The 12,338-nt window shown below is 36.0% G+C and overlaps 1 protein-coding gene across 20 annotated transcripts in view; it reads right to left on the bottom strand.

The window, feature by feature from the left end:
• Positions 1-12,338, bottom strand: part of SORBS2 (sorbin and SH3 domain containing 2) — a 145,129-nt gene that overhangs the window by 14,766 nt on the left and 118,025 nt on the right. For 9 of the 20 annotated variants that reach the window (XM_074541405.1, XM_026791537.2, XM_014264853.3 and 6 more), the window contains 6 exons: positions 10,636-12,195; positions 7,888-7,976; positions 5,420-5,466; positions 4,119-4,233; positions 3,896-4,024; positions 1,959-2,162 (listed from right to left, as the gene is read on the bottom strand). In XM_074541405.1, the coding sequence (XP_074397506.1) occupies positions 1,959-2,162; positions 3,896-4,024; positions 4,119-4,233; positions 5,420-5,466; positions 7,888-7,976; positions 10,636-12,195 (2,144 nt within the window). Of the gene's footprint in view, positions 1-1,958; positions 2,163-3,895; positions 4,025-4,118; positions 4,234-5,419; positions 5,467-7,887; positions 7,980-10,635; positions 12,196-12,338 lie in introns of all 20 variants that reach the window. The other 11 variants (XM_074541413.1, XM_026791542.2, XM_074541409.1 and 8 more) reach the window with 3 other exon arrangements.

Genomic DNA, 12,338 nt, shown 5'->3' on the forward strand with positions numbered 1-12,338 from the left:
TAAGTATATCTAAAGATATATATGGATTAGGCCAAGTTACAGAGAGCAAAACTTGCTCACAACTTGTATTGCTTATTTATCTTACTGCCATTAGGCCAGAGAAGTTTAGTACAATTGTTCTAGCAACAAGGAGTGATATGTGGTAAAAATCTCCAAAGAAATAGGGAAAGTGGTATCAGAAAGTGCGGTAAACTCTAGAACACCTTCAGGACTGATGAAATTCTTCTAGGTAGCCAGGAACAATATGTCTTCTTCATGGTATTGCCATTTGTGAATACAGCAAAATCCAGAAAAAAGATGTCTGTTTAAGTGTCTCAGCTGAAGGTGGTTTTGATTTTTTTTTAACCTGATTGTTGAAGAAGTATCCTATGTTAAAAAGAAGGCTTCTACCAATTTCCTTCCCTCGTGAACTAGTTTAGTAAAAACTAACTTAGTAATAGTAGCAGGATACTTTTGTAATATGGATGTAAATGCTCTGAAGCACCACCTGTGCTCAACAAGAGCTATGGAGCTTTGGCAGGATACCTTAGAGAGAAGCCTGCTCCTTAGAAACCACGGGGAGGCATCTCTGGAATAGGGAGCACTTATACTGCCTCATAGTCTTGACTTGCCTTCAGGACCCTCTGGATTCCTGGAACAATAAGGAGCCCTAGCTTATGAATACCTCAGTTGGTAGCTAGAGAATTTGATGTTACTTGAGCATTTTTGTGGGAATAGAAGAGATAGGATCTAGTTCTCTGTTGTGACACATTCTGGAAACCCATACAAGACCTGTTAGAGCAACTGTCCCAAACTAACTGATACTTATTACTAAGAAATATTTTCAGGGGCTACTGTTGCCTATAAATGACATCTTTGGGTAGCTTTTTACAACCCTAAAGTAGTTAGTAAATGTGGAACTTATTTCAAAGTTGAAGCGTATGGATGTTCACAAGTATGGAAGTAGATAGAAGCAGAAAAGAGGACAAACCCAAATGAAACATGAATTAATAGCAGGACAAAGAAGTTTGTAATTACACACAAAACTCACTGCCCATGCTGAAGAGATAAACAGCAAAGGTAAAGAGGAAGATCTAGAAAAGTTTCCATCTTGAATGTTCAAAGTAATTGATAGCAAGTTAATTCTAAGCACAGTTTATATGCAGAAACTTTCTTAGTTTCGATCATTGCCAAAAATGTTATGTTCCCCACACAGGTGAGCGCAAAGCCTCACAAGTGAGTGATAAACCAGAACACAGGAATCTTTCTGCAGCATCCTGTAGTATGGTTTGTGGTGGTTATCTAGACTAGGAAGGAGAACAATTTGGAACCTATGATATGCATCTGGTGTGAAAATATATACAACCATAAAGGTCTGCATTCAAGTTCATTGACAATGTGATGACAATCATCTCACTCCTAAATGAAACAACACTGTCAGTTTGTACCACTCCAAGGAATGTACCAACATTATAGCCTCCTCATAGACTGTGAATGGCAAAAGGAGGAAAGTTTTGGTACAGAATCACTGGCTGTTCTTTGCTTTAAAGGTACAGAACTGGTCTTGGCAAGCTGTGTCCTGCATGCTTATGGAACCATAGGCTTTTAGGACAGCTGTGTTATGGGAATGCCTTCACATTGTACTATTAGAAATCTGCTAGACATGCTCTTAATGCTCAAACTCTTGCTAAGATTCCCAAATAATTTTTTCTCTGTTGACTTGACTTATCTGCCCAAATTTCACCTGTCTCTACTAAAAATAATGTAATAGCCAATTAAGAAAAGAGCATAAATCCTGGCAGAATATGAGACACACTTGTCTATTAAAAATTATTTAGTAACAACATAGTAATGCAATTCTACTTGTGCAAGAAAGAAAATGTTGTGTACTTAATCCTAAGTTATGTATAACGTTGACAAAATATTACAAGATATTACACCCACTCTAGGGGTGGCAACTAACATCAGAAAATCCTTACCTTAGTTGAACTTAAATGATGTATTCTGTCACTAGAATAGCTTTGGGGTATTGGAGGGTCAGGATAGTCATCTACACCTTTTGATGGATTCTTTTTGATGACTTCTACATAGGAGACAGGGAAGATGCCTTGTTTGTTGGTTCCTGGTATTTTACCTTCATACCAGTTTTGATCAACTCGCTTAAGAAGAATTACTCTGTCTCCCTGAAATTCATTATGAAAATGAGTTATCAGCACATACATTGAAACTTAATATTGTACATAACAACTATTATTTTAACACATAATATTATCTTCCCTAAAGTGCTGCTTCCCATCAGTCTTGAGCATCATCTCCATTTTCCCATTTTTTCCTCCCGTTGATAACAGCCATATGTAAAACTATCATCCCAGTAAAATGAGGGGTGAGGCATAGGCTATAAATGCTGTTCTTTTATTGGAGGGGAATCTCATCTTGTCCTTTCCTCTTGCTTGGGAGATTAACATTAACACTTTTCTTTGGAACATAACCTGTTTTAATTGTTGGCCAAACCACTAGCTAATGCCCCAATTATAGTATGCATTGACTGATATACCCATTTTTTCTTAAGAGTGATAAAAGTTCAACAGTGAAATCTGTGCAAGTGCTTTGTTATCAGTAAAATTCAAGTAAGTGAAGGTAGAAAACCAAAATGTGTCAGTCTGTTGAAAATATGAGAGAAATAAGTGTTTTTCCTATGTAAAATGGGCAGAACCTCCCTGTTCTTAGGGACTGTAGAAATTGAAATGGGAAACATCAACCTTATATTCAAACATTGTACTTTACGTGCTAGACCCTTCTTTGGTTTACATGATGTTCTTTTCACCATGTCTTTCTGAAACAAATCCTTGCCTATTAGTTTTGTATTCTTTTGGGTTTCTTCAATTTTGTTTCTGTAGTTGATGTGTGGAGTTCACTACAATTGTCCTTAGTGAAATGGAACAAAGGAAAACCAATGCAAATCAACTTTCCAAACAAACCAAAATTGGGCCATTAGGATTATGATCACCTCAATAAACACAAAAACTAATTTTAGAAAGAAATAAGACACCCAATTACCCCCAACATCTAACTTCTCTAAATTCCTCTTCCTGGGGTTTTTTTTACACCTTTCTGACTTTTACAAATTTCAAATTAATAAAAAAACATCCATTATTTTCAGTAGTGCTGGATTAGGCTGCAGGTCAGCAACAAACATCTCTATCCTTACTTTTTTGCTTAAAAGAAAAACAAACCACTGAATAGCTTCTATGAACTCTAATTCTTAAAAGAAAAAAAAAAAGTAAGGGGCAGAACTTCCCAGTGGATGAGAAGTAACCACTGCTTACAACTAAGTATTTAATGTCTGCAATAATAAAGATTCTCTACAGTATTAATATTCCAATGTCTAACAAACTTCAGAAATTAAACAGTTATTTTGTTCATGTGTAATTCAGTATAGCCAACAGGATATGCATAGGAAAGATGATAGAACATTATAAACAAAGAGCTGTTGTTAAATAAAATATTTACATTCAGAAAAATATCTCTGAGGCTTTTTTGGGTATCTTTTATCTTGTGTAATTTTCTATTTATTCTGCAGTAAAATCCTTACTATAATAATTGTGACAGCCAGGAATAATTTAAAAAAGGAATAGATAACTGAAGTGAAAACTCAAAATTTAGCTGGGCAGTTAGCAGCTGATTGCATATGCTACTCTGCCACAGTCCAAATTAAAGGCAAAACACATTTTCAGTATTTGCAGGTAGCTGAGACTGACTGCAAGGCAACAAGCTATTTTCTACCATGGCATTGCTTTGTGCATTGCAAATCTAGAATGTGCAGAGTGCACAAAGAGCAGTATTTACCTATATATTGATTCTGTGTAGCAGGAGACATTATAATGCTATTTTGATGGAAGATAGTTCTCAACTGTACCTTTCTAAGTGATAACTCCACATTTGTGTCTGCACTGAAATTATATTTGGCAACAGCTTCTCCAATCTCTCCAATCTGTGCAGGGGGAGGTGGCCTGGCAGGCTGTGCTTTTTCTGGGGGAGAAAGTTTCTGAGGAAAAAGAAAAACCAGATTTTCATCAATCTCACGTGGTTTGTCGACCTACTACCCAAATTATTTAAAAGAATTAAAACAAAGAACAAACCTCAACATAAGAAATTGGGAATATTCCAACTCTTCCATGGTGCTCACCCTCATACCAGTTTTGATCAATTTTCCTGAGGATATAGACAGTATCTCCTTTCTTAAAGGACAGCTCTCTGTAACAAATTTATTTATATCAGATGTTTATAGCTTTACATTTAACTCTTCTCCCTGCATGGTTCCTGAGATCTTTACAGTTTGGAACTGAAACAGAATGTAACAACTAAACATTTGAAGAAAAAGTGTCACAGCTGTGGTACATTTATCAGTTGATCATAATATATAAAATTAAATTACTTGAATTTATGAATCCCATGCAAAAGTTATAAAGGCCTGTCTTACATTGTCACTCCAAGGAAGCATTGCTTGTTACCACCAGAGAACTTAGTATGATGTGTGCATGCAAGTATGATGATCTTCATGGCTTATCACTACCTTTCTGCAGCATAAAGCTTGATGTGCTTCTGCTTTACACATTTTTTCTTTCATAACAGCTATTGAGAAGCATGAAGGATACAGCATTATGTTCCCACCATTTCTCGATATCAGAGACGGTGGGTTGTTAAATGTTGGATACCAAAAAGGGACTTTTAAACATCATTAAGAATATTTTCAGATCCTGGCTTGGGAGATCTTTGCTGTATCATCCATTTGGTTTTTCAAGAGCTGATGTGCCACTCTGGTAATTTCAGTTGTGAGTTTTGTCCTGACACAGCTAATGCAATTCTAGTGTCAATGTTTGGTCATATCTAAAGATTGTTTAAATGTCTTGAATCATTGGAACAACAGCAGAAATGAATTGTAGACATTCTACTTTGACTGTCTCATGTCTTAAATTAGTGGTTCCCATTCTTTTGTTATGGACCACTGCTTTTTGTGTTGGTATGTGGCATGTCATATCCTGCAGAAAGCCTGTGTATGTTAAGACAGGAAGAGGCCGAAGCATTATACAGACTTTTGATAAACTCATTATCTGTTACAGTAGTTTAAGCAATTTACCCTCTGTCACCTAAATGTAATTCACAGCAAACAAAGAGCCTTCACAGCCTGTGCTCTAGAAGGCTTAAGATGCACAGCTATTCATGTGTTCAAACAGATACAATGGAGAATATAGTAATTTAAGATAATTTTACTACAAAGTAACTTCTCACACAGTTTGCAAGTGCAGGGACTACTGTGACAACAAGCGGAGTCCTCATGCCCATGGCACTCACTGTTGAAACTGGCTTGAACACCACTTAAGTGGTAGAAAGAGTTTGCTTGAATTATGAATTCTTGAATGAACAAAAGTCTAGTACTTACTTAGAAGTCTGAGCTTTAAAGTCATATACAGCTCTAGCTGGCAGTTTCTGAAAAACAGGTGAAGTGATTAATACATTCAGGTAGTATTACTATATGATAAATGTGTTTCAATTTTGAAAAGGTGACCAAGATCCAAAAAGAAAAGGATGAGCTTTACAGTGCTTCTTGAAGAAATAGGCAATAAAATATATATCTTTTTTTTTTAAGGCAGTTAGGTGTTTGGGACTTAGTGTTCTAAAACCAGAAATAGCTAAATTTTAATGCAGACTACTGTGCAACTTGATGTTTAAGAGAAGTACCAAAGTAAAGAAAAAAGTTAACTATGTCAATGTGACTTGTAGGCAACTAGGTACAACATAAATACACATACTTAATATTCTGTAGTATTTTAGGTGCCTTTAATGTAAACTTGTTATCTGTAGGCTAATTTCAATTGCAATGAAGCATGACTTTTATATATATATTTATACATACACAAATCCTCTGACAGCTGGAAATGGTTGGAATATTTTTAATTTCTATAATTACATTAATAGTTTTAAGAAAGCACAGGACTGGAGGTGATCTGAGTCATCTATGCAGCTCTCTTGCTATCACAGGCAATCACATGATAACATTTCTTTCATACATTTATCAAGTTCTGTCACCAAGTACATGGAAGCTCAATAGGACTGTCTGTATCTGACAAGTAGCCAGCACCAGATACTTCAGAGGAAGTGAGAAGCAGAACCACATGAGGGCATTTGTTGAAGTGATTTAGTCTTGCTCTGCAAGTACTTGCACAGATAAGATCACCCCATTCTAATAAATGCCTCTCTAGGATGTCCTAGTGACTAGAATGGCTGATTATGCTTTTCTGAGAGATACTATTTGTCATGATGTAAAGGTGCACATCTTTTTATGACAGGAATAAAAAGGGAAACTTGTACATTTTACATTTTAGCTTTATTCCAGGCCAGGTGTTCTTGAATTGGTTCTCTCTCTTCTTGTCATTTTAAGACTAGCAAATCTAGCACACCTACAGAATTGTTTTCACTATGATAAAAAATCCCTGATGTTATTATAGGGATCCTGTCAATTTAATTTTTGCCATACTAATACAATTTTCCATTACAGATCTCCTTCAAATAAGATAGCCTAAATTTAAAAACATTTTTCTGTTCCTTGCTCTTATTAAAAACAGTCTGTTAGACAGGAGGGGATATTCATATCAACATATGATTCATATAAACTGTAGCTCTATGCAGTCTTTCCTGATTTTGGTACAGCTGGTATTGTAACTATTAAAGCAAATAAGAGAAAAAGTGGATATGAAAAGAACAGTGGAGCTATTTAAATACAAAATACTTTGAAATGTACAAAACATACTGGAAATAGAGATGCCTTTTCTCTTTAACATTTTTAAACCTTTTAAAATGATCTTAAAAATGTCTTGTCATTTAAGTATTTTATGTATTTTCAAATTGAAAGATGGTTTTCCATGTCAAAGGATTCTTTAAAAGAATCATACAATATGGCTCCTATGGAACTATGGAACTCCTATGGAATAGTATGCCTATGGAATTTTTTTAGACTGTATTTTGTAATGAGAAATCTTTTTTTTTTTTAAAAAAGCAGAATTTTAATCAAATTGCCGAAATATAAGCAAGTCAGTGGGGTATAAATGGTTCTGAGTTCAGTTCTAACAATTAAGGTGTATAGCCCAGACCAAAATCTTATCTATTAGCAATTAAAATATAGTAATCTTTTATGTTGTTTGGAGAGCATTTATAGTTCTAGACCTCTACGCATTCTTAAGATACAGAATAATATACTTTATTTTTCAATATGTACTTTTCAGTGATGCTTTGTGTGACTTTAAAGGTGGTATACTTCCATTTTCTGGTGGCCTGCTTCCATTTACTCTTCCAAAACATTACTACAAGCAATCAGTACCTAATTATAATCACCAACTGCTACAGATGTTTGAGACTCCTCTTAGGATAACTGGTTTTGTCTAATACACTAACAGTAGTGGTTTGCTTTCCAAACAAAAACAACAGTGAAATATAGATGTTTTGTATCAGTTTTGAAACTACCAAGGTAGTTTCTTTGTGTAATACTTTGGGTTTCTGAACAGCCTTTCCCCAGTCAAATCTGTTATTTTTCTCTATTCCAAACACACACTCCAATCAGTTTTGACAGAGCTGATCAATAACTAGTGAATTTATGTCCATTTCTATTTAATAATGAACAGAAGAATACAGCTTCTGTTAATAATAAAATAATTTTTCCGTTATTAATAAAATAATACAAAGCCTGGTATTATTTTAACTTCTTGAAGTACCAATCTCCTTAATGAAAAAGGAAGATGCTGTTCCTTTGGTCTGCATCATTATATAGTCTTAAAACCAAGACAAATCTTGTCTCAAATATGTTAACAATTTTCCATATGGATATTGCTGTGTTATTTATTGTTGTTTCACTACCTCTTTGTCTGTAGTTCCTCTTCTCTCCCTTGGAGTACATCGTCCCACATCAGTGAAAGCAGAAGAATAGCTTCCAGGAGACTCCTGGTCTACTGAAAACAGAAATTATGTGAAATTATGATAAAGCCATTCAAATCTGTAACGCTGCTGGCTTTGATTTAGGAGGGTGAAAAGATATTGAAATCTATTATTTAACATTTAATAGCAAGAAAAGCATGTGGTATGATGGTTAAGAGCACCTTTAAAGGAAAAACAAAATTACTAACTTTAAGCAAAGGCTAAGGCTGTCCTCTGATCCAGAGCAGAGGGAACTCTATGACTGAGGACCAAGAGAGTGTATTTATGCCTCACTGGAAAAAGGGATGCTCCCCTGCTGGGCCAAGTGGAAGACATGACAGCAGTACTCAGACTCCATCAGGTTGCAGGACATTGTTTGGAATGCCAGCAATGTAAACACATAATTACATGCACAACACATGATTCAAGCATGCTTCAATGAGAAAAATGTGAAGAAACATTGTTTCCTCCTAAGATGCATTTCTACTTTACCAGGGGCACATGTTAGGCAGCACAAGGAAATTTAAAAGGATGTTACTTCATAAAAACAATTCTGTTTTAAGAGATGGAATACAAACTATATTAGTCACCAATCTATGTGGCAGACTTTTCTAAAGCACAGTTTTCCAGTGTTTATTACAGGATGGTGAATATTTTCTCATGTTTTGATAAGGATAAAATCAAAATCTTATACACTCTATAGCTCTGCAAGTTGAAAATGTGAAATGAAAATAGAACTATTTAATGAACTGCCTCTTAACTTCTAGAAGCACCGTTTTAGTTTCCTACTACCACAGTGGTACTTTCTAGTGGAAACATGATTTATATTTGTCTTCCTTTGACTTCATTCCCACAATCTGTTGTTACCAAGCTCATACATTTCTAAAGAAATGCAAGTGGAACAAAGAAAAGAACTGAAAGCATCTCATCCATTCTAACTGGTTGTTGGCTAAGCCACAAAAACTTGAGGGTATTGATAAATGCAATGGAGGTAAAGAGATCATTTTATTATATATGCCACTGGTTGTAAGCATGTAATTCCCAGTAAGTATATCATAGCCCTAGTTCTGCACAGCTTTTTTGATATGGCATGAGTTCCTGAATGAGGATGTACACCTACTGAATAAACCTAGAGATACAATTAATTACTCCAAACACATCTGTTTTTTTTTTTTTCTTAAATTTCTAGCAGTAAGAGGAGGATTTGGAAAGGAGTGGAGATGCAGAAGCTTTAGGACAAAAATTTCTCCTTTTCTCCACAGCTCCTTATGCAGTCAACACTGGTAGCTTTCAGTCATCTGCTGTGACCTTCAGGTCTCTGTGTGGCTGTAAGAGATGCACACACGTCCAGCAAAACACAGAAACTTAATTAGAAATAGAGCTCAGCCATGACTGGTGCTGATGGAAACTAATGGAATATTCTGCTTTACTCATTCGCCACGCTACTTTAGGGATATTAATGTTGACAGAGGGTATTGCTTTCCTCATACCAGGCTCCTTCATAACTGCAAAAGCTAATAGAAATCCACATTTACTTTACACTATGGATTTCCTTATTTTCACAGACTGGAAAATTCTCATTTAGCAACTAAAATATGTGAAAAACACATTTTTCAACAACTTGAATCTCATCATGTAGTACTGTGTGCCAGGGTTAATTATGATCAAGTATGTTTAATTAAATTCTGAATTGCATTTTATAGCTGTTTTTTAACCAAATTTTCTATTCTAAATATGCCTGTTACAACTAGTTAAGAAAAGATGGTAATAGGTTCAATTCTGATTTCTCTTGAAATACATATTTATTATTGTGCTACTTGCAAAAGTTACACAAAAATATGTGAGAATAAGGATAAGATGGGTCTGATCAAATATTGCATACTTTCTATATTAAAGACATTCTCTCTTACATCCATTTGGGATTTCAAGAATATATTTTAACTATTTTTTATTTTTTAAATTAAAATAAAAGAAAAATCAAAAAAGAGGCAGAGCAACAAGCAACTCAAAGCAGTAACTTTAAAAACAGATTGGTCATACGTACCCTGAAAATTTCATTCTTGTTTAGATTATTGAGAAATTCCCTTCTAAGAAGACAGGAAATTTCTCAAAATTTATTTTGAAATTCTATGGAAAGTATTAGTTTTGCTGCCACAGAAATTGGAAATTGTTTGAACAGTGGAAACTTCCTAAAATGACCTTAATATCTATTCACAAAAAATGACACAAAGTAGTGGATTCATAAGAAAACAGAACCACCTTTCTATGATACTGGCAGCATTAACAGCATTTTTATCACTTACATTTAATAAAATTATATAGTAAAATATATTTTAGATGCACATTCTTTTTTTCTTAGTTATAAAGAAAGGATTATCTGCATATTGGTTTCAGCATCTTATGATGCATGAATTCACTGCTTAATAACATAATTATAATTTATAGAACTAATTTAGTTTCAATTAGTTGAAATGCACTGCTACTTCAGTTGCCCTGGTTACTGTATTTTGTGAATAGACAGCAAATTTATCTATCCTCAACACCTACGTGAAAATGATGTCCTTCACTAAGAATTTTGTGGGATGAAAGCTTCTTATAGACAACACAAAGTGGAATGAGAAAGGGTGGGGAAACACAGGGAGTAAGGTTGGATAAGTCAATCACAAGGATAGAGGAAGAAAGTAAATCCACCTTGGAAACACAGTGCACTATCATTGTTGTTAGTTGCATCCATGTCTGGAAAAGAGGCACTAAGAGGTAATCTTCCACAATCATTCTGGTACAGTGGACAATGGATAGCACCATCTTGAGGCAGTGGATGAAAAGGCTGGTGCGTGGGACTCTTTTTCAGAGCTTTAAGAGATGAATTCCTTTCTGGAATGTCTGGAAGCAGCTCAGTAATAAGTCTGTGTAATATACTGTTGTCAGGCAAGCTTCCCCGCCTTTTTTCAGCTTTGATTTGGTCACAGATGTCTTTAAGTGCAGAATCTAGTGCTTCAAACACAGATGACTTGCATTTTTTCTTTTCAGTTTGTTTTTTAGGAGCTGCACTTTTTTTCCTCCGGAAAGGCACTGGACTGACGAGGAATGCTATCTTAGACAGGCCAGATTCTGCTTCCTGTCTCCTTGGATCTTCAGTGGTTTCTTGCTTAGCCCTTTCATGTTTTAGCATGGTGGTGAAGCGGGTGTAGGATGCTGGGCATCGCCCTTTGCAGGAGCTGATGAGATGCCTGTGGTGGTGGTGATGGTGGTGGTGGTGATGGCCTGATCCATAAAAGCTTTCAGATGAAGTGAAGGAAAAGTGATCAAAGTCACTTTCACTACAAAAGGATGAACCCTCTATCTGGATAAAGTCACTGAGATCAGAAACCACCCCGTCTTGATCGCTGTCTGAAAAATCTATATGTGATCGCTGTGGCTCATCACTGGTCACTTCAATATGAATTGGCACCAGGGTTTTAGACTTGTAGCTCCGTTGTACCTGAGTGGGATGTCTGACTGGAGTTTCTTCTTCCAGCAGGGATTCGATAGAAAACCGCCTCTTTGGACACAAGCCATTTTTAGGAGGCTCTAATGTAACTGTTGACAACATGTCATCACCAAGGTTCGGCATTGATTTCGACTTCTGAATTAACTTTTCAAATTCAGATATTCTGGTTGGCACCATGTCTCTGGGCACCTCCTCAGTAGATGACTCTCTCCAGCCTTGAAGAATACCTTTGTGCTGTTCTTTTTCATATTGCAGTATTCTGGACTTGACAGAACAAATCACCTCAGAATTCATCAAGTCCTTGCGATTGATGCGGTGCATCTTTTTGTACATCTTCAGGAAACCTGGAGCATCGTGCGCAGATCTGTGACGAACTCTTGACCTACCGCTACCACGGCCCTCAGCGTATGGGGAGTTCCAGTTCATTGAGCAAATTTCTTTGGAGTCCTCCTCACATAACAGAGAGCCCATGCTTTCGGCCTTGGCCTGTGCATCGGGATAGCTATCGTGATCATCTGTCAACAGGTCATCACAGCTACGAGATTTCCTCTTTGGAGAAGCAGCTTCCTCTGTGCTACTCCAGACTTCTGCATTTTGGCGAGTCATTTGCCAGCCATTCTTGTAGCTGGTTGCCCTTCTTGAATCATTTGGAACAGCTAAATGTTGTCTGTAAGTGCTACAGTAATCTAATTCATTTGAGGTGTTGTGGTTGTGCACTGAGTAACTTAAAAGGGATGGATATACTTTGCTAATATCCCCACCTTTATAATCCATAGAGCAGCATGGTAAAAAAGAGACATTGCCAGAAATTAAAAGATTCAGAAAGTTGGAATTAGCATCAGTAAGTATTAGAAAGACTAGAAAAGAGATAGTAATTAGTGCATTTATCAGCTTAGGTCAGTAC

Source organism: Zonotrichia albicollis, chromosome 5, assembly GCF_047830755.1.
Source record: "Zonotrichia albicollis isolate bZonAlb1 chromosome 5, bZonAlb1.hap1, whole genome shotgun sequence".
NCBI classification, from domain to species: Eukaryota; Metazoa; Chordata; class Aves; order Passeriformes; family Passerellidae; genus Zonotrichia; species Zonotrichia albicollis.